This window comes from Echiichthys vipera (assembly GCF_963691815.1).
Source record: "Echiichthys vipera genome assembly, chromosome: 11".
Taxonomy (NCBI): domain Eukaryota; kingdom Metazoa; phylum Chordata; class Actinopteri; order Perciformes; family Trachinidae; genus Echiichthys; species Echiichthys vipera.
Window position 1 is genome coordinate 14,162,465 of NC_139836.1, and position 23,372 is coordinate 14,185,836.

General features: G+C 41.4%; 1 protein-coding gene across 1 annotated transcript; it reads left to right on the forward strand.

Annotated features, from left to right (window-relative positions):
* Positions 1–70: 70 nt before the first annotated feature.
* Positions 71–23,187, forward strand: foxn2a (forkhead box N2a). The gene is made up of 6 exons (XM_083922730.1): positions 71–190; positions 12,992–13,569; positions 16,046–16,170; positions 16,507–16,556; positions 17,198–17,266; positions 19,045–23,187. Exons 2-6 carry the CDS (start codon positions 13,006–13,008, stop codon positions 19,467–19,469), a joined length of 1,233 nt encoding a protein of 410 aa, XP_083778856.1. The 5' UTR covers positions 71–190; positions 12,992–13,005; the 3' UTR covers positions 19,470–23,187.
* Positions 23,188–23,372: the final 185 nt, after the last annotated feature.

Genomic DNA, 23,372 nt, shown 5'->3' on the forward strand with positions numbered 1-23,372 from the left:
GTGGGGCCTGTTGCCTTGACGACGGCAAGGGGTTTGGTAGCGTTGCCGTGCGCTGTGTGATCTGCGCGCTGCGTGTATGGAGGAAGCAGCTGCTGATCTGATCTCTGACATTGTATGAGACAGACATCTGAATAAACTGCGCACAGACGTGTCTTTAAACATACCGGACCGAGGCACGCCGTGCATGATTGTAAGTACTTGGTCCTTTCATTTTTTTGTGTAAATTATTGTATAGTGTTTGGGTGGATACGGGTTGTGTTTCGAACAAGCGAAAAGTAAATGTGGTCAAGTGACTTTGCTTAGAGCAGCCAGCATGGCAGAACAAGCGACAGCATGTGGCCAGCTAGCTAATGTTAACGTTACTTCTCTCAGCTCCCCGGGCTCATATTTACAGCACCAACGAATGGTTATCGTTTGATATACGATATTAAAATAGAATAATATTCTACATGGTTAAACATGTTATGCTAACGCTACTAGTAGGTTTACCTTCACTGACCCACCGAGCTACTGCTAACACTACTTTTGCCTCACGGTTGTGCTGACTGAGCTAACGTAACGTTAAAACCCAAACCTACTCCAATTGTAGCGGAACAAAATGTAACTAACCGGAGATAAGTTTCTTTGTATCGAGTCCCGTGTGTCGAGAAGCGTTGTGCAATACAGTCCACGCAATGACGTGTAACTTTGTGCCCCTCATTGTGTTACTGGTTGTGGTTGCTTGTGTGTGTAGTGTTGGGTCCGTGGTGAGTAATGACACCGTCTACTTAGCATTAGCTACAGAACAGACTAGTTTTCTTCTGCTAACAGCACTTTCACTTCACGTTTTTCCACTGGCTTCAGCTCTATGTTTAAATGTATTTAGTTATCGCGGAGGTTATAAAGTTTTTTTTTTTCATTTCACTATATTTTAATTTCGAACAACGGACAAAAGAATAACCAACAAAACTTAAAATACAAGGCACAAAACAAGTTTAAAAAAAGCGAGAGTAAGCAAAATACCCAATTTTGATACCTTAACATCTTTAATTACAAAATAATTCTTATCAAAGTGTATTCAATTTATCGTTTTTCATTAAACAGCATGCAACCCTTTAACAGAAAACATCACAATCCCCCCCAAAAAACATTTGCCAATCACTCATCAAACGATCAAGTTACTACTCCATCATTTCCTTAATTAAATGGTTTATTTATGTACCATCCTTGAGCTACTGTCCATCCTGTAATAGTCTACAGTATATTTATCAAGCACAATATAATTTGAAACAGTTTAAGTTAATACAAAATACTACACCACCAGTCAATCGTTTTAACATCTGTACCCATCTGTACTTTTAAGTTACACAGCGGTATTAAATTCATTTATTGTTTGTTTTAATTTAAGACTCATATATTCCCCTCATATCTATAAATAGTTGAATATGTAATAGTGTAGAACAACGGCACCAGAGGTTTGGAGGCTACACTGGCTAGCAGAGCACATGATGTAATGGATTATCCCAAGATTGTCCCAGATACAGAGTGAGCTACAAACAATGTCAGCGTAGGAAAAATTATCTGTTTAATCCCGGTTGGATATACTTTATATGTTGTTGCAGAATAGGTCCATACTTCATGTTATTCCACGTGTCTGGTGTTGTCTTCGCCTTGAAGTTTCTCTACCTGCTGCCTGTCAGGGTTTATTATTTACTGGACTGGACAAACCTCATCTAAAATTCATTGTGTGCTCTGAGGTTTGTCTGTGTATTTTGAAAAAAGTGATGGACAAATGTATTTCCCTTTTGTGAGGTTATGACATTAATGTAGACTGACGTTCCTTTCTTCTTGTTTGACAGTTGTAAAGCCCTAGTGATCTATAAAAGACAAAGGCAACAGGAGCTTAAGGGACAGAAAAAGACAAAAAAGAAACAGATGTTGTCAATCTGCCATTATTTTATTGCCAGAATCTTCATGGTCATGTTGTGGGTCAAACCATCTGCTGTCTTTGCTGTTGTTTGTAGTTCTAGCATGTATCCACTCCTGTATGTTTGTATGTACAGACGCCTCCGAAGGGTAAGGACTTTTGCCTCCCAGAATAGATGAGGGTCTGCTAACTTTACTTACATTCATTACTATAAATAAGACTTGTCGTAACCCAGGGATGTGGTTATTGCTGATGTAAAATAGCTTTAATAACTTCAGAGATTTAAAGTATTGTCAGTATTTTTTAATCATCTGTAGTTGTGCCCCATCATAAGGTCGTTTGAATTGCTAGCAGGCCTCTAAGACATTGTAGTTACCGTAGATGGGAGGAATACTCCATGGTTCGAGGTTCTCTTTTTCCTCAGTAAGAGGGGAAATAGAAGTGAACTCGGAGACAGTCAAAGCTTTGTGAATATCATAATTTTTTCTTATGGTTCTGCTCCTAGTGCAAAATGTTTGAAACTGTAGCTTTAAACTGAATCAGAAGATTTTTCTGATGATCGCTTGAAACTGAAATAAACCCCTAGTTGATGTGACTATTGATTATGTGAGTCATATTTTTTGTCGCATACCGTAATCTTGGCGGTAATACCTGGGGTATTGACCTGCTTGTTCAATTCATTAAAAACATTAAAGTCTTCATCAAGTAATGTCCTGATGTCACACATTTGGACTCTTCCAATAGAGTAGTAGACACAGCGGTATCAAATCTCAAGCTCCTCTCCCATGAACTCTCATGAACGCCATTGTTAATTTTTTACAACTCTGTAAACACATTGGTGTCGCTTTTCTGAGAAGTCTCTCCATTGTGCTGTTATGATCAGAACAGGAAGATATTCCTCAGAGGATGTATGATAACAATGAAGCAATGTGAAAAAGAGACCACCACAGCAGCAGCGCAATATTTTTATCAATTGAATGTCTAGTGTAGCCTACATTTTTAGATCCAATGGAGCTCTGTTGTCTGGTTCAGTCATCACAACATACTGAATATAATTTTAAAACGTTTTAATAAGCAAATTGCATAGTACTGGATAGTAACTTGTGCTCCATGTCTAAGCAAGAGTGGTAAAGAATCTGCACTTCAAAATGGTGGCGTTGCCATATAATCAGTCTTATCACAGTATTGTGTACTCTGACCCAGAGTAAATAAAAAGGTTGTGTCCTCCAAAATCCACCTCCATGTTCTCTGTAGGTGACTGTGGTTTTAAATTCATTTCGAAAGCTGACCATGTGACAGAAATGTTTGGGATTGCTTAACACAGTTTAAACCTGGTTTTCATGGAAAAGCTCAAAGCTTTATAACTGTTCTCAGGACAACCTGTAATTACCAAGTCATTTGTGCCTTTGAATTTACTGACTGCATTTAGTCGTTGTAATGGAAGACGTTGAATAATTAGATGATTGTCAGAATAAGGAAGTTGACAGTCTTTGTTAATTTTAAGTAACTGTATTCTCATAATTACGTTGTTGTGTGCCCATTGCAGTGTTTTTACACATTCAAAGTGAAAAATTATTTAAAATGAACAGTTTTTTTTTAAATATTAGCCAACGATAGTCTTCATAGGCTGTTGTTTTTATAATAAAATATGATGAGCTCCTTCTACCTCCTGTTATGAGTATCTATGTTACTAGATTGAACAACCACGTAACTATCAGTCACCAGTCAGTTATCTCTAAATGCTGATGTTGTCTATCTGGTTTGTGGAGTTTACTGCTTCATGCAGTGTTGTGGTGGTTGGCTTGAATAATTAAAGCTGCACATGTGTTTCATCACCTGCTCCCAGCCCCTGTGTGTTTTTGAAGGAGGGATATCCCCAGGAGTTTGTAGTCTTGGGTCTGTGACATTCTGCTAATCAAACATAGGCGGTAGCTCTGAATGTGAGATGTAAATGTAAATGCCTGTAGAGGTATGTGATGACTCCCTTCTTTTGTTTTCCTATCCTGGTGAGATCAACTTGTCTGTTTTTGTTTGATGTTTCACATCATTTCGAGGTCACTGTACAGCTAAATTGCATCTATTTTTATTCCCACTGCCCCCAGCTGTCACTATATTTTACAAACTGGGGTCAATGTATTGTAGGTAATGTCATGACATCAACAAAAGGCAGAGCAGTTTGAGGCCTGGTTCTGCACATCCAAAAATACAGTTTGAATGTAATTGTTTTGAGTTTCTACTTCAGCTTTTCCTCCATTTCCCTTCCTCTGTGTGTGTGTCCAGAAGTTGCATACTATATGGGCAATGTGTGTATTCCTGTTGTGGCGCCCCTCCGTCTACTCCAATTATTGTTTTACATCTCTTGATTCGTCACAGTGGTTATACACTGACTCTATAGTGCAACCCCACCCCCTCTCTTCCTCGCCCCCCTCTCGTCCCTGCCCCTCTCTAACTCTAACCCCCCTAACTTGTCTCATTTCTTACGGCATGGACTCAAGAAACAGGCCAGAACACTGATGTGACCATTTCCTTGATTGAGAGAAAGGGAAAGGGAAGCAAGGCTGTGTCGTGTGGCACAATGGGTTTTTATCTTGTCACCCCTGGCTGAATTAACAGGATTTATTTAATTGATGGCAGTATGACAACAACAACACCACATGCTGACCAGCTTGTGTGAAAAGCTGAATAGTTATTATATTGTCAATTTACTAAAATGTTCAGGGCCAACGAAGGTGCCACAGAATTTAAACTTTTCACTGTTCAGTTTTGATACAGTATCATCATTAAAACATGACTGGTAAAGGGCTGGTTGGGTGTTTGGCCAAAGGGAAATGTAAACAAAAAAATGATGCATCATACAGTGTTATAGAGTTTATAATGGGCTCTGCCCATCAAACAGTTCAGTTCATGAATAAGCACAAAGCTCTTTGTTGAAAAGGTTTACTTTTGTAGCAGACTATGTAAGAGGCCATGCACTTGTGTGACACCAAAAACACTTAGGCATTTTTTATAGCAGTTCAAATAGAAATGTGTTGATGTTGAATGATGTTCTAGGATTATTGAAACTAATTTGCACTAGGCTCTGTGGAGTGTTGTATGCCTGGTCAAAGTTATGGCTGGGTAATGTTAAACTGTTTGTAGCACTGCATATTGGAACTAAGGGCGCACTCACACTGTCCTTCCGCACCGCGCCCCGGGCTTTAGGGTACTTGTCCCTCCCTCCCTCCCCCCCCTTTGGCCAGCCTGTTTGTACTCACACTGCCTGGGCCTCGCGCAAATGCTTCTTGCCTGTCCATACGTCAACACGCCAAACGCATTGATGACGTCATCGCGATGCGTCACTTTGTTTACAAATCTTTCTATAGACCTTGGAGTTTTTGTGCGTCTTCATCCAACCAAATCTGCAGTAAACACCAGCATCACACCAACGTGAACCTTTCGCCGCCATTGTTGTTGTTGTTAAATGTCCGCGCATGGTCCGTCTTTTTTTTTTCTGTGTCCGAACGGGCGCACATAAATGACGTGAGAGCCGCCGTAGGCGTCGTGCCCGTACCCGTGCTCGTACACGTGCGCACGCTCGTGCTTGTACATGTGCAAACGCACTCTACAAAAGCCCACCTTTCTCAAACGGGCTGTGGATGGCCAGCTGGCCACAGCTAGGTGCGGAGCGGTTGCACTCACACTGGTCAAACGCACTAGGCTTTACCCGCAAAACCTGTTTGGCCCAGTGCGGAAGGACAGTGTGAGTGCGCCCTAAGGTTGTCGTGATTTTAAACTTAGATGCAAAACCAGCACTAGGACTGCAACTAATTATTATTATTAATTATTATTATTATTATTTCCTTCATTCATCAGTTAGTATTTTGGTCTATGAATCTCAGAAATTGGTGAAAGAAAGTTGATCAGTGTTTCCCAAGCACAAAATGACACCCTCAAATGTTTTGCCTACAACACAAAATATATTTAGTTTATTGTTATAGACGAGGAAAGAAACCAGAAAATATTAATAACCTGGAATCAGACAATTATGACTTTTTCTTTTAAAAAAGTGATTATATATTAATACTATAAATCGATTATCAAAATAGTTGGCGATTAATTTAATAGCTGACAATTAATCGATGAATCGACTAGTTGTTGCAGCTCTAACTAGAAAAAAACCTGATACTCAATACCTCTTTCGAAACCAAAAGTCCATGGTACACAAAGTCAGGCCCCCAGGAAGTGTGCCAGCCAGCGGCACACAGCACAAGGTAGGGCCTTATAGTTTCTGTGATAACAGAAGCATGGATGGAATCAGAGAGTTGAGAATTTTAAAAGCTATAACACAGGGCATCCATAGGGCCCTACATTAAGTCAGTGCTATTTGAAAATAAGACTTTGTCCAAGTTTCCAACCAAGCCTCACCACTGTAACTGTAGTTCAAAAATGTTTTAAAAGTATATTGATAAAAGTTCCCAGATGCTTAAAAAATAAATACCATCTCAGCACTGAAACTCAGATATTGCATTAGCATTTATTAAGAAAGATTTTAAATCAACTTCTGTTGATGTTGAATCAACAGTAGTGAGTGAAAGACAAATAGGGTCTTTGTTGGAGCCCTGTGCTCCTGCTGTATTTGACGAGGATACCTATGAATGATTCCAGTTTGCTATGATTCAGGATTAAAAGCTTTTGTCCCTTGGCTTTCCTGCAGGTCCTTACTTCTATGATTTCTATGTTTCTTGTACACAAAAATGTATTTGCAAATACAAGTGTTTACATGTAAAGTACTCTCACACAGAGCACATTCCTGAAAGGGATTGAACATTGTTAAAGGCACATTCACTCTTCAAACATTTTTTCAAAGTTTTTAAAAATTAATTAGAATGATTGCAACCCTAAAAGCAAATGGACTGGCAATGAGTGCTGCTTTTGGTATTCAAATGTATTTCAGGGTTGCTGTTCATGTTGATTGGTGGTGAGTGTTTGTACACTGAACTTAGAGCCACATGACCCAAGAGATAAGGTTACAGTGTTGGCCGGGGGCCGTCGTGCACTTTTGAAGGCCTCACCTCTGTTGATAGTCAAAGAGCGGTCTTGTGTGTTTGAGTTTAAAATCACTGTGTGAAGTTAATTTCTCTGATGAACATCACAAAAATTAGCTGTTTTGTTTGCTTGTTTTCCCTCACTGTTAAATTGCATCAGTCAATACATTAGGTTCGCTTTGAATGTTTGTCAGCAGTCTATAAGCTACATGCTGATTGAATTAATAGATTGCCAGAGTAAATACACTGCTGCTTCAATGAACGCTACCTCTCTGCCTCTTGCTACTCGAGTCCACTGTTTTGGTGTAGAGCGGGCCTCCCTGTCTCTGTGTGAAGTCTGAATTTGTTTTCTGAAAATGAACTTCCTCAACAGGCAGGAGGTGTTTCCTTCCCTCCTGGTCCTCTGTTTGAAACTGTGAGGTGAATACTGAGCACTTCTGAAACATGACTAGAGCAAAAACAACTGCTCCTTTGTACGAGCCGAGTGTGGGGCCAATTGTAATGCTTTGTATAAGCTTTTTCATTTGCTTTCACCTCGGGCACTGAGTAGATCGTTTTAATCCATTGAGGAGTTTGATTTAAAAATGTATCATTTAGATGTGCTTTAACAGTAGCCTGATTAGCCTTCACATTAATGGATGTGCTTTATTTGTTATGACATAATTTGACCCCCCCATACAGAAAAAGAGTTGCCACTTGGCGCTCTAGAGTAGCCTCTCGCTCTCTCTCCCTGGCTCTCCCAATCTAACTCAGTCCCCCCTTTGTCTCATTCACACTTTTAAAGCTCCAGCCAGACTGGGTAGTCACCTAAATATCAGTTAGGGTTTCAAATAACAGCCCTTGCCATGGGGCTTTGCGACACACCTTTGTGTATCTATGACGGAGGTGTAACTGGTTTGTGACAACTGGTTTATTACTTGTGAGGAGGGTGTGGTGTGATCTGTGCATGAACTCACGGTAGTTACACAAAATCACTACAGTTTATGTTGAAATATGTTTTTGACATAAAAACGTTTTATGTAATTTTGTACTGAACAACACCGCCTTTTGGTTCATGGAATGGATATTGTAAAGTATGCCTTAATGGCACTAAGGCTAGTCAGTCATGCCATGACATCCAGGTTGGCTCAGGCCTTTCCCATTGCTCTTTGTCAGACAGGTTTGTGGAGAACGGCAGCAGACTGCTGGCCTCAGCATTTTCCGCCTGTATTGATCTCCCCACATTAGCTCTCTCTTCATGCACAGACATGAGCACAATTGCTTCCCTTAAAACATTGGCTGCCGTGGCAACTGAGTCCTCCTGCTTGTGCGATTTGCTCCCAGAAAACATCTCAAACTCGTACCTCTTCATTTCGAAGCTGCTATCATCTCCTTTACATTCCCCCTTAAATATTTGACACATCAATGGCTTGATTTGCCACTTAAAACTATCTCCATATGTCTTTGTGTGTTTTTGAATAGGCTAAGTGCTTAACAGGATAAAAGAGCAGTTTGGGGGGGGGCTTGGCACCTGCTGTTAGTGCATGCCTGTTTGCACATCAATATGATGAGGCTGGCGGTGCACAGGGGTATTTTAACTTGCAGATGAGCCACCAGGTCAGCACCATTGCAGCTTGGTGTATTTTCAAGGGTTCTGCTACAGTCAACAGGCCAGTTTGGCTTATTAGCTCCCTTTCCCCTCTCCAAACTAGTGTCCCATTATCCATTGCATTCGCAGTTGCCTCTCTTTGATGCCTTTTCATAAGGGCAATGATAACTGCGATCATTGCGACAGCAGTGGTAATTGACCAGCTGCAGTCATGGTAAAATACTTCCTGTGTTTTGCTGGATGCAAGGCAGCTTTCTTATTGGTCCACTTTGCCTGTGTTGATATTCAAATGACTTCTGGAGGACATACTCAAAAGAAGATACACACTGTCTGGCACCCAAGGGCCAAGCTGAAAGGTGATGGCTGTGAAGATGGTCTGAGGTGAGTATTTTAAGGTTAATAAGTGGTCTGACACTTTACCCAGGCTGTGACTTCTTGTCATCTTCCTGTCACAAAACTGTTTCCAGGCATGGCACTGTTGAAAAAGAAAGGACAACCATGTGCAATGTTTACAGTTTGCTGTTCCAGAAAAGGCTCTGACCACACCTTCTCATCAAACCCGATGCAGTCAAGGCCTTTTTCGCCATACCTGTGTTGGCTTGTTTTACTGTAACCCTAATGTTTGTCATCAGCATGTATTGAGCAACACAGTCTGGATTCAGGGCTGACCTAGTTCCTTGAGTCACTTTATTGCTAAAGGAAAAAAAAAAGCTTTGTTGTGCTGCTTTTGGCTGTTCTAACAAAAGAAATGTCGAAACTAAGTAACATGGAATAACCTTTCACAGGTGTGAAGTTGTTTTCAGTATTTTAGTCAAAAACGTGTTAAATTAGATATACACTGGAAATTATATAACAAATTATTAATACTTGATTTGTTCTAAAATACTGTTATGTTTTATCGTCCAGAATTTGATAGAATATCCAGTGTGGCTAGGTATGTTTCCATTATGGTCGCATACTCAGAATGAGGCGGATCTATCGCGCCAAAACACCCCTAAATTGCATGTGGGTCGCTCGAGCGGCCGTTTGTGGTCCTGTGGTAGAGCAGGGCCAAAAAACGGCCGCTCAAAGCCCTGAGAGGAGCCAAGCTGCTGATTGGATGTAGCTCTCAGTGGGATGTGACGTGTGGTAGTACAGAGACGCCACAACAACACGGCGAAGTACAGTAACAGTAGACACTTTTATCCGGTGGTGTAGTAGAACGCAGGGCAGAAAATGATCCGTGCACGCACATCTTTGCATGGGCTTGGGGTCGGGTTGGATTCTTACCTGTGGTCCTTTGCTGCTTCTCTCTCTCTCTCTCTCTCTCTCTCTCTCTCTCTCTCTCTCTCTCTCTCTCTCTCTCTCTCTCTCTCTCTCTCTCTGTCTCTCTCTCTCTCTCTCTCTCTCTCTCTCTCTCTCTCTCTCTCTCTCTCTCTCTTCCCCCCCACCCATTTACACACAAACGCATACACACACTGTACTGCAAGCGGGGTGCAAGCCTGTCTGTCAACAAACACTTTTACTGCGCCCAGAATTTTTAAGATGGAGTGTTGTGTTTTCTTTCATGTTACTTGTGCATAAGTTGATGTTGTGAATCATACGGGCCACCTTAAATCAAACTGCAACTAGTCTGTATTTCTCACTTTGAGATAGAGAAATAACTAAGGCACTTCAACAAAAACTTAAACAATCTATTCTTGGAGTTATTTTATTCTAAAAAATGAAAAGGAAGTGTAGAGGCCCTTGCTTTGAATGACTTCAGCGCGTCTGCGTCCACAGGACATCACTAGTTTCTCACACTGCTCTGGGTTGATCTTGGTCCATTCTTCTTGCAGTCTCTTCCAGAGTTCAGTAACTGTAGAGTTTCTTAGCCCTTACTTGCCAAGGATTTCTCTATTAGGTTTAGATCTGGACTTTGACATTCCCTCCTCAAATATTGTTGTTATTTTGTTTCACATTTTCAGCTCCATTGCTTCCTGGTTTATTCTATTTCTGGGTCAAAAGCCACCGCCGCGGAGTGGGGAGCATGCACATACGAGAAACCCAATAATAACCTGAGAACTCTGTTTACATGCGCGAATAATCAGAGAACTGAAGGAGTTCTCTAGGTCTGTTAACCGGGGTTTGAGAACCCCGATTTTACCCGGGGTATGGTGTTTACATGGGGAACTGTATGTTCAGTATTAGTCAATTGTTGAGCATTTTAATAAAGAATAGCCTAAATAAAAATAAAATAAATGGCACTATTTTTAAATCACCCTTAGCATCACTTTGTGCATTATATGTTCTGTAAAAAAGTGTTTTCATATCGGAAAACATAAACATCAACAACTTGCATCAACACAAATATATAAACACTATATACAACACTAAATTGTGCCTAAAAACATTTCATTTTCAAAGGCATTGGATATTTGGCCTGTGCACATGGGTAGCCTAATTCTGAAATTATTTTAGGAAAGATAAACTATATTTTTCTCCAAAACGGCAGGCTTGTCTGTCTGCACAGTCCCCCCTTTCTATTTGTAAATTAATTCAGAGCAGGAACCTGTCATGTGAAGACATATCTTTCTGTGTTTTGGTCTCTTGAGCAGAGATTTTCTTTTAACACAAATGGGCAGTTCTTTCGCTGCCTGACATATCTGATTGCTCTAGTTTGCCGAGAGCTGTGATTCATTGTAGACTGAGGATAACTTGCATAGCCTACCTCACTACCACCGATTCTCAGCTGGCTCACTCTCTATTTCCCCCTCAGTCTCTCATTTTATTCTTTCTGTCTCGCTCTGTGCTTCCATGAAAGTATGTCCCTATTGTTATGTCCCTTCCTATGTTCACTCTGCCTGGAAAGCTCTTTGACATAGTTCATTTTTGTAGTACATGCAACTCAAAAGGAAATTTCAGTGGTTCTAGGTGACAAATGAAAAACAGACAATGGAGGATTGACTGGCAGAATGCAGGACTAAATGTAGCTGTCAGTGCCATCTATAGAGCAGACAGGATGAACTATTCTGACAGAAACGAGTAAAAGATAATAAAAGAAAACACTTTAAAGAATGAGTGAACCACCGCCTGTCACTGTAACCAAAATAGGATGAGTCTGCTGTATGTTTATCCCCTCACTGAGAGTTGAGTGGTCATTTTGAAAATGCACTAATGCCTCCTTCCTCCTCATGTCTTCGCTGACTGTTTTTGACAAACTGACTTGTGCGTGTACACTCCTCCTGTCTCACCCACTGTGCAAACACTCTCGAGTTTGACCCAATTCTTATCTTATCACAGAAATGAAAAGATATGCCTATCCACCACCACTCTCTGCGTGCCTAACCTGCTCTGTACTGCTCTCCAAACTTCCAACTCTACTCCCATCTCGGTCCGCATCCAGAACACGCTAGACCACCCCTGACCGGGGCATCTGGTGTTCACTGAATGGGTGCAACAGGAGCATTTCGTAACAGGGCAGCTGCTCGGTGGTTGTCTGTGGCAGAGCTAGCATTGCTTATTATTATTTTCTTATTGTATCTGTGTATTTTTTTTTGTGGGATCTCCGCTCTTAATTGAAGGGGTGGCATGGTTGTCATGGTGACATCCAGGACATTAAGCTTATTGTGAGCTGAGCCAAAGAGTGATCTCTTTGTGCTCTTGGCTCCACCAACCAGTGTGCAAGACCCTTGTTTGTATTTTATGGTTTTACATAGTTATTGATCTGTATTGGGCATATTTTTTTCAAATCAGTCTGAACTTTATTTATTTCTATTTAATATTGGGATCAACTAAACACATTGATAGGATTGTTGCTGATGACATTCCAACAATCATCCTTTGAGCCCATGTAAAAAAATACAGTTGTCTTCTACATAAGGGTGCTGGGTGGAATTGGTAAATGATGGCTTCTGGCAATATGGAATTTCCTAGTGCTGTTAAATGACTGACAAGTCCAAGGCCTGTAGCCTCTTTACACTACTTAATTTGTCATGTGACAAATTGAGACTTGATCCTGGCTGAATGCAGATCAGTCTATAAGAGCCATCCAATCTGTAAGATGGAGGCCTTCCACTCATTCCTGCAGTTGTTGGATAGTTTCATGCTCATTTACACATAACGAGCAGCTGAGTCTTGTCTGAAATGAGGTGGGCGTCGAGGAGTGGAGCCTTAAGTTGGTTCAGTTGCTTGAGAGGACCTCCTCCAAGGTCCTCGGCTGGAGTCAAGAGGAGGGAGAGCTGAGAGCCTCTCTGTCCTCACCAGGCATGGAGGAGAGTGGCAATGAGAGGACGAGGAAGTGCAATAGAGAGAGACAGGCACAGCCACAGGGGGTGTGCCCCCAGGGAAGACTTAGGAAAACAAGGTCAACGCTTGGAAGAGCACATCATTCCATGATGTCGCATCAAGTCATGTCATACTCCCAACTTTGTTTTGAAATCGGTTCACCATCAAAAACTATGATTTTGGCTACATGCTGTTTAACACTAACAACCTCTTGTCTCCTCTCTCCAGACCTCCTTGATTTAATGGGTCCAATCATTGGGATGTCACCAGATAAGAAAACGGAAATTCCGGGTATGCAAGAGGAGCGGACAGGGCTCAAAGGTGTTTGTGGTGTGGGAACACTGCCAGAGGCGGAGTGTGCGTCCAGTCCGCTGGCGACCAGCGTGGATCGTACTGGAGGTAGTGAGGATGAGGAGCTCACCAACCTCAACTGGCTGCACGAGAACCTGCTTCAGAACTTCACTCTGGGAGGTCCGGAAGCTCAGCCAAGCGGCAGTCCCCTCTTTGACATAGAGGGAGACTACGGACCCAACCAGGGCCCATCATCCTCCTCCTCATCTTCGTCACACAGCAGAGGCAGGGAGCGGGACTCGTTGAAGTCTAAGCCCCCTTTCTCATTTTCTCTCCTCATCTACATGGCCATTGAGCAGTCTCCCAGCAAATCTTTGCCTGTTAAAGAAATCTATGGCTGGATTCTCGAGCACTTCCCTTATTTCTCCAATGCTCCCACTGGCTGGAAGAACTCAGTTCGTCACAACTTGTCCCTGAACAAATGCTTCCGCAAGGTTGAGAGGAGTTTGGGAAAGGTAGGTTATTCAACAGTCTCCTAGCTTTCATGCACTTCATATAGATTTAAATGTAGAAAACTACAGTGATTAGATTATGCTTCTCAAAACTGCGTTGCAGTGTGAAGTTGCAATGTGGCTCATGTGACAGTGTCCTGCACTGTAACACAGCCGCAGACCTCTGCAATATGGCTGGAATACAGTCAAGGTCACAGATACTCCTTCTGAGTAAACGCAAACACAGCACACTAAGATAGGACTTTATCTCCCGAAACACTAAACAGGGAGAAAAGCATCCCACAGTTGGAAACCGCAATGTCACACTGCGAGAAGGAAGCAAAAGTAACCTGCAGTGCAGAGATGAGTTTGTAGGAAGAATGTTTGTCAGCCTGGTCCTGGCAGAGTCACATGTGACTCATGCTCATTTGTGTTTGTGTTCCTGCATACAAAGAAAAAAAAAGAGAAGTTGACCTTCTCATATGCACATGCCTGTAACAAAGTACAAACACATCCCGCACAGACTTTCTTGTGAGCTAAATGAGTGAAATGAGTTAGTTGTGAAATTGTTTATTTAATTCCTAATGGTTGGGATTTCCTTTTAGCGCTCCAACAGTTAGTGTTATAAACATGGTGAGGGACAGAAAAGGTACAGAAATTAGCTAGATGTAGTTCTTATTTGAAAACCCCCCGAAAACATGGTTTTAGATCTTATCTTCTGTATTTGTGTATACCATTAAATGTTCGGGACTAGATAAGCAACACATGACACAAGTTAACGCTAACACCCATAGTCAGTTAATCTGCTTCATCAAGACTGGGTTTAATCACCTTTGACTGACACAAGTAAACAACCCTAAGTTTAATTAATTTAAAAGTTGCTAAATTCTGATTCTGATAAAGGTCCCATATTGTAAAAAGTGAGATTTCCATGTCTTTTTTTGTTATAAAGCAGGCCAAGGTGATATATAAATACTGTGACAGTATCAATCCACAGAGAAATGCACACAGCCTTTATTCACAAAGTACAGTCAAAGTCATTCCTGGCTGCAATGATGTTGCAGAGACACCGAGAGCAGAGTGCTTTTTACGCTTTTTCGGGGGGGGCTTAAAGAGACAGGTGCTCAAACAGAGCGTTTCAGACAGAGGGTGAATACAGGTATATTCAGACAGACAGTATGAGAAAATGTTTTTTGAACATTCAATTATATAAATATCTTCTAGTAGAAAACTACAATACAAATATGAACCTGAAAATGAATATGATACGGGGCGCCCGGTTGCTCAGTGGTTAGAGCAGGCCCATATGGAGGCTAAAAGTCCTCACCACAGCGGCCGACTTTGACCTGCGTTGCCAAGTACAGTCAGACCTGTGTCAGACACAACCTAATTTGTTGCTGTACTGATTCATGGCGCGACACGAAGGCAGCCATATTGAGCTTCAGTATGAGTTCAGACTTTGACTGGTAGAGCCCGTGGTGCGAAGGCTGTGCCTGGCTAAGACCTCATATTTTCCCACCGTGGGAGGGGATGACGGATTGCGCAGCAAGTAGCAACATTGTGCGGTGCAGGCCGCTCAGCATGCAGGTGCACAGTGTGAGCCCTTCGTCTGCTGAGAGACTAGCACCAGTTTCACATGACACTGGCTGGTGGTTTCCGTTGCCATGGAGACATTTCCTTCTTCCTGCATCAGGGCTGGTTGGTAATCTGAGTCAAGGTTATTCTCCTCCCTCACTCCCTCCCTCACTCGATTCTCCTCCCAGACTGGGCAATACGCCGCCATCAGATAAAGTGACAGTTAACACACTCCCGCACACATCACCAACAGACAAATTCATTCCTCACAATGCTGTGGAGCAGTTATTTCCTCCTTTTGTTGAGGCTGTTAAGGAATTCTTTGTTATGCATTTGCTATCATCCACTGCTGTTTATCATGTAGTGCTCATCTAAGAGCTGTTGCTTTAACATTCGTGCAAAATTAGTCACTTTGCTGCTTTTAATGCAGTCTACTGTATGCAGTGCTCAAAAATGTCGTCAGCTCAGCATTTTCTGGAATTTTGTGTGTCAGCCCATTGATAAATAATTATGTGCATGATTTTGATTGATTAAAAATAGGTGAAAAAAATAATATTTCAATATTTGAATGAACTGAATGTGAATATATACAATGCATGATATACAATAATATATTCTGCTTTGTAAGTGCATTATGAGGAAAGAAAAGCATTGAACAATGTAGGGCTTCAAGGATACACACAAAACACAAAAACTTTCTAAAGAATCTAAACTCTTGTTTGTTTCCAAGAAACCTCTCACAGGGTGCCTTTTGTTTAAATATAACCAAAGGACCAATATGTTGGTCAGGTATCAGGACTTTTCCTTTTCTACATAAGAACGTCTATTTACTGTTAATCCAAATTCTTTTCACAGTTTGTTGAGTTTGGCAAGTTCTGTACTCAACCTGGGTTCGAGGTTTAACTGTCCCTACTCTTTCCTACAGGCCAATGGAAAAGGTTCTCTCTGGTGTGTTGACCCAGAGTACCGCCCCAACCTGATCCAAGCCCTTAAGAAGCAGCACTTCCCTACCGCACATGCCTTCTGCACACCACCCGCCTCCCCACCCAGGTACACTTTTCATCAGTCCCTCTCTGGATGGTGTGGAGGATTTAGTTTATATTGTATTGTATGTTGCAGGAAATTGTGTTTAGCTAATCTAACCAGAATTGGTACATAAGCTCAGCCAAATCAGTATTACCATATTTCTTTATTTATTTGAATTGGCATTGTTAGCTAAGCATATCATAACAGGTTTTTCTTTTCTTTTGGTCTGTATTTCAATTTATTTGACAATTGTTTCTTTTGAAAAACTGAAAGTTTTGAAGAGTCACATATGACAATTCTTCACATCTCCTTTACAAACCCAAAATCTGACCCTTTGTGATTTTTGTTTACCTTCTGCAGTGCTTCCTCACCCCCTCGCCATCTGTTTCTACAAGGCTGCGCATTCAAAGGTGAGGCAGAAGCAAACATATCTCAGTTTAAAAGTTTGGATATGTGCATTAAAAGTAGACGTATATAAATTCCAATCGGTGCAGTTTCTTTCTTTTTAGCTTGTGTTTGTGCAGTATTTTGAATATGTTGCCTGTTCACATTTCAGCCCCAGAACATTCAACATCACTGTGCTTGTATCCTCAACTCTTGGTTTTATTTGTTGCTTTTGAGTCATTGATGCCTCATGTAGACCATATTGTTGAGAGCTCCCAGCCGATGTATCAGCCTCCTCTTTCCCCCCTCTGCCTCTTAGATTTGTAACCTTGACGACAGGCGGAGGTTCTGCTGGTGCTGAGTGTTGAGCACTCAGACTCACTGTAATCATTAATAATTTAGAGCCCCAGAAGTGAGCTATGAGGCTTTCAGACACTTTGTCAGGTCTGAAAAGATCGGATGCAATATCAGTGCCCTCAGTTCATCCTCTTGGTTTGTTTCGTTGAACTTTCTGCACATCCAATCCATTCAGTAAGCATTCATTGGGTCACTGTGTTGCCAGTTTATAATGATTAAGACCCAGTCCTCCCACTCTCAGCAGAGATGCCATGCTGCCATGCTTTCACACCTTAGGACTGACCATCGTGCATGTTCTCTCCTCTTCCAGAGTCTGACATTGATGCTGCCACTGCCATGATGCTCTTAAACTCTGCCCCCGGGCACCACGTTGACCCATGTAAGAGAATCCACAAGCAGCCATACTTTCACCTATTCTTCCAACTCTTTGTCTCCCACCGCTGACATATCGCCCTGTCATTGCTTCTTTTGTTTTGTGTGCTTTAATTTGTGTTGTGTGCGTCACCTGTTCTTACAAGCAAAATGTTGGTTCTTGCTCTAGAAAGGTTTCAACAACATTACTTGTACCTGATTGCATACATTTTTTCCTGCAGACATCCTTTTGAATATGTATTCACAGAAACGTTTGCCATTTGGAAAATCCTAGAGCCAGCATCCGGTTAGCTTAGCTTAGCTTAGGTTAGCAGGTGTCTCAATCTGACTTACTGGATCTTTACTGGATCAGTTTAAAATACCTGGCTTAGCACAAAGGCTGGAAATAGGGGGAAACAGCTCGCCTTGCTCTGTCCAGATGTGACAAAATCCATCTACTGTCTAGCACCCACTAATTAACAGCAATAAGCGAATGAGCATATTTCCCAAAATGTTAAATTATACATTTTAGCATATTATTGATTCTAAAATGTTTTCTTTTTTTGGAGAATATAATGCTAACATTAGATCATATTTTATTTAGCCTGTCTCTAATTCAATTAAATGACCTCAGAAGCCCTGTAGAGATCATTTTACTGTGATTGGGTTTTGCCAATATCTGTAGTTTCCCCAATGGTCTGCTTTAACATGCATGAAACAAGATATTTTTAAATTAGGTTTTCCCTCTTGGGCTGAGAAAAGTCTCAGTTCTGCTTTATACTTGTAAACAAAGTGAGCTAAAGCTACATTATGTGCTTCAATGTGGTCTTTTCTTCTTCAGAAAAAAATCTTAAAAAACTAAATAAAAAGGTTGGTTAAATGTAAATTTACATTGGAATTTCCTTAGTATCAGTCAGTCAACTGAAGCTAGACACGAAGGCTTCGTTTACATTACAGGGATTAATGCTCAATTCTGATCTGATCTTTCGGCATAGACTGTTCACATTGACCTATATCTGACATCAATGCGTCTATTGTGTTAACGGATCTTTGCCCTGAAACTCCTCATGTGCAACCAATAACTTCACAGGCATGCGCGTTGGAACAACGACAAAAAACGTCACACAGGCATGTGGCGGCTGTGGAAACAGCCATTAACTGAACACCCATTTCCGCTCTCAGGAGCTGCCAACCATCCAGTCTCCCCAGCGAAGGGGAACGGCGCATCCGCTGGCCAACAGCCTGATGTTTGGCTCCTTTTCTTTAACTAGCGTTACATTAAAGCATGGTGGAATTCGCAAGATAGTTGGCAAGCTAGCTTAGCTAAAATGAGCAGAACAAAGATGTCAGTTATATCCGCATAGCATCCAATCACAAGGACGAATTGAGGCAACAAGTATTAGCCAATCACAGCGCAGTAGAGCTATGTTGAACCCTGCACAGTGAAGCATGATGTCGAAAAACACACATGATTTCTGATCTGACCGTTCTCACTGTGGTTGCATGGCCAGTGATCAGATATGCATCAGATTTGGGGCCATGTTTAAAGGTGGCCAAGATCTGATTGGGAAAAATTTTTATTTTTGTGTTAATCTGATATAATCAGATTTGTGTCACATGAGAGCAAAAAAAAACTGATTAAGGCCACATTTGCTTGTAATGTCAACGAAGCCCTAGAGTCTGTAAAATTGGTTTTACACGACATGCATTATTTAGAGCATTTTTCATGTCGTAAAAAATCTGTAAAATATCCTTTTTGCATGTGAATGTATACTTATCACTCTTTCCATCTTCTGCTCTCTTCAGGTGATTCTGACGGCCCACTGGACCTCTCCCGACCTGACTCTGTCCTGGTGAGCAGTGATCCAAAGCAGGACCACAACTACAGCAGCGTAGCCCTGCAGCGCTGCTCCTCCCGTTCCTCCTCCTCATCTCTTTCTTCCCTGGATGAAGGAGGCTGCGATCGCAGGCAGTCCCACCGCGCGGGCAGCGAGGGCTTCCACAGCGACGAGGACTCCGACCTCTGGGATGAGAGGGGCGTCCACCAGACTTCTCGACATCCGCCTGCCATCAAGTGGCCCGCCGGTAAGAGGGCACGACGTGAGGTCAAGCCAGAGCTGGATGAGGAGCTTAAGGAAGCCGCCGGCTCCTTGCTGCACCTTGCTGGTATACGCAGCAGCACGGAGGGCCCCAAACGCACTGTCAAGAGCACAAAACTTAACAGGAAATGAAGATTATTTTTGCCACCCCATCAGACTCCGGACCCTGTGAACCCTAACCTCTGACCCCTGATCATGTGTCCCAGTGTGCCTCCTTCTCCTTATCTGATCGTTCATTGGCCATTTTGAGCCTTTTTTTGTTTGGGAATATCCCGGTCCAACAAAACAAATGGCAATAGTATCGTTCACACAGGAGAACAAAGCCATATAGAGACTTTTGTAACTCGGGGGTGACTGCTGGGGGTGGGTGTTTGGGCTATGGAGAACCATCAAGAAACCTATCCAAAATGACCTGCCTGCTTCTGTTGGATTAGAAGATTGTGATTCAAGATTTTTTCCTCTGAAAGACAAAGCGGGAAAAGCTGAAGGTTTTATAACTCAAGCGTTGCATGCTTCCTCCTCAAACCTGTATCCTCTTCCAAGTGAATCTATTTATGAAGCGAATGAGTGCATGTTTGTAACAGACAAAACCTAACCTCCTGTTGTTATCAGTTTCTCCCTTTTGTGCTAAAGAAAAAAAAAAAGATGCCACTGTTTTGAAAGGAATTCTTGCTCCATGAATCCTCTTGTAAGAGAGATGCAATAATTAATCCACAACCTGAACTTTTTTTATTTTATTTCATGGTGGCATTTTCCAGAGTTGAGTATGCTAGTTAAACTTTACAATTAAGTAAATGAATGGGGTAGTACTATGACCTTGTTATGCGATAAACATATAACACATGAGCTCTGGCTCTATTTCAGGATTAGCAAGATATGGAAATAGTATTACTCTGCCACTGCCAAATTTAGTTGCAAAGTTAGCTATACTACTTCTCTCAGTTTTGTGCGGCCATCACAGTGCTCATCACAACGAAAGCTGTTTTATCTTTTTTTTTCTGCCATGTGTTGCCAGATGTTCACTGTGTGTTTATAGGTTATCCACCATAGCTTTTTATTTTATTTGTGTGTGTGTATCATATTGCATGTCGACTTCAGCCCAAACCTGAGAAAAGAGTTCTGAAATGTTCAAACACTTTCCCTCTACTGACAAAGTAGTCATACTGCTCCAATGAATGTGATTGGTGTGACAATGGATCTCCTTGCTACAGCTGTATTGTAGGGCTGCTCGGCACTCTGCTCGCTTCTGGTCCTTTTGAATGCAGAGCTGGTTAAAAGTTAGAAACAGGAGCAGACAAGAAAAATGACCACAGCTTCTCGCTCGATTATTTGTTTGCAGTTTGATTTTACTTCTGTGTGTTCTTGGGTTTTTTTTGGTTTTTTTTTAAACAGTTCTTTAGAAAATTCCAAATTATGCAGCTAATTTTCTGTTGGCTGATCATGTGGAGAAGTTAATTCACAACTTGAGGGAGGGTGTGTCTATCCTGTTTCAAATAAATGAAAGGTGCAGAGCATAGACTGTATATAAACATGGATGGCTTGACAGCTCCCAAAAAGGGAAGCCAAAACATCACTATTGCCCCTTGGTTGCTGGCTGCAGTGTAGGCCATAAACCCCGCCTCCTCCATATTAGCGGGCCATGCTAAAAAAAATAATCTTAAGTACATGTTTCAGTTCTGATCACACTTATGGGTGTTCAAGTGTTCATGTGAGTTATTCGATGCAACATCACGATTGGTCGGGCAGGTGTATGGGCGGAACTTGGATACCACCTGATCACTTCTGCGCTAGTCTGGTTTACTAGGTGCTGGGATAAGACCTCTCCTGCTATCTCCTCTATCTAGTTTGCATGAGAACCTTTGCCATGACTATTGTAATTAGTTTTAAGAAATACCAACAACCCAGAGCATTTTTTCCTTCTATCCCATAATGATAAGCCGGTGTAGCCGGTATAGCCAGACCATACTCCAGTACTGACACAGCAATGTGGTTGCAAAATAACAAGAGGGCCACGCCTGTAGCCTGGATATTTTGGCTTCTCTATTGTACAGTGGGAGGAAGTGGAATGAGTTGTCCATCTTTATATACAGTTTATGGTAGAATGCATATTCAAGTGTAAAGAACAAGACAGGGGCAGTATAGCTATGGCCAGAGAGAACTGGAGTTTGTACATGCAGTCGCTCGCAGGCGAGATGTTGAAGACCTGTGCTGCTCTTAAGTTGTGCCCTCAGTTCTGGCTGGCCACTAGTGTGTCGTCCTTGCTCTTCATCTTAGAACAAAATAAGGAAGTGCACGCTCTCTTCTCAAGCTGTGAAATGGAGTGTTTACTGTCAGTTGATTGCGTGCAGTTCACTGAGGGGAAGTTGTGACACAGTTCTCATTTGAGCTTTTAAACAGGCTGCATACTCGCAGCGTACAATACAAGGTAGCATGGAAGCTCACAAGGGAAACAAACTGAAAATTATAGTATTTCTTCCCACAGTAATAGATCACATTATCACAGTGACTCTTAGCTGTAGCATGTATGGTCAGTGCCAAACATTTTATTGTGCCACTGATGTAAAAGTGCAAAGGGCCATGGTCACTATATTCCCCTATTTGCCCTAGTTCTCTGAATCATCCGAACAGGAAATATGGGAGAGGACTCTGGTCAGTACAGTGACTTAACCAGTTTTTTTTTTTTGTCACTTTAGAGTGAGAACTGCTCTTAGCAGAGTAAACTGCAGTTCTCAGAAGTAATACTTGCATACACTGGTCTTGTTTTAGCTGTGAAAAAAAAGAACAAATTATTGTTCATTAATCATTACCTTATTTATGACATTAATTTATGGGATTATTGAATGCATACTCTAGCAAACACTGGTCATTTGAAACGAGTGACTAGGCACATTTATTTTTCTCCCTCTGAACTGTATTTTGTTTTTCTCCTTGTTTTGTTTTATAGCAATACACCTTTTTCCCTTTCACTATGTTATAGTGATTAAGTATTTTGCCAATGTCTTTTGTCTTTATAGAGCGGGTGTTTTTTTTCTTTTTTCAATTTAACCATGACTGCCAGGTTTTCTTGATGTTTTGCTTTTTGTAAGTCTGGATAGTTTGTTAACATTGATCCTGAAACCTTCTGTTGCCAAAATTCATTTACAGCTGGGGATTCAATTTAAGATGGAGAAATTCCCCATGTACTGTAGAATCATTTTTTTACATTTGCCTCATGTATATGTTTAGATATTATGAATAAGTAGTCTCACATTGAAGATTAGCTCTCGACATCATCACAGATTAGAATGTTTAAAAAATGACTGCCACTCATAACTCATGCTCCCGGGTATTGTTATGGGATGTTGAAACGTTCAGAATATAAGCGAAACTGGATCAGACCCGCTTGGTCCCCAGGCTGCTGCTGTGTAGTTTCAGACCTACATTTAAGTATAGTGACAACTGCATAGAAATTATGGAGAGACAAAGCCCCATCCTTATTTCTGTAGCACTTGCAAAAGAAACATTATGTCAGTCTCAGAGTAACACTGAGTAAGATCTGTGGATGAGCTACCTAAACATTTTAGGTCCGACTTGACCAACGCAAAACCCACTTGCTTCATTGCTCAACATCTGTTATGAAATATCAATTAAGTGATTCTCAAAATTAGTTCCTATGGGTATTTTGTTGCATTTGACAAAGCTGCCAGCCCAGTATCAGTTTGTGTCAGTTGTCTGCCATGTCTATTGGACCGACATACCTTTTGGTTTTTGTATGCTAACCTCTGTTGATAAAATGTTTATAAGATTTATTTTCGCCAAAGATATGCAATTGCATTATATATGGTATTACAAACTATTAATAAAAACCTGTTCTTGTTATTACTGTGGCCATGTTTTTTAGTCTAGTCCGCAACTTAGCTTCAGCATTTTATCACTGCAGATAAGGTGACATGCTTTTTGCCCTTTAAACTCTCATCCACAACACAAGAATGCCATCACTTTACATTAGTAACTACAATTTTGATCAACATTGCCACCTGCTGTGAAGGCCACAAG

Excerpts from the sequence above, each read along its gene's own strand:
- foxn2a (XM_083922730.1), top strand. The coding sequence starts at position 13,006 with ATGGGTCCAATCATTGGGATGTCACCAGATAAGAAAACGGAAATTCCG. Across the intron at positions 16,171-16,506 it reads CCACCCGCCTCCCCACCCAG|TGCTTCCTCACCCCCTCGCC; the intron begins GTACACTTTTCA and ends TACCTTCTGCAG. Across the intron at positions 16,557-17,197 it reads ACAAGGCTGCGCATTCAAAG|AGTCTGACATTGATGCTGCC; the intron begins GTGAGGCAGAAG and ends CTCCTCTTCCAG.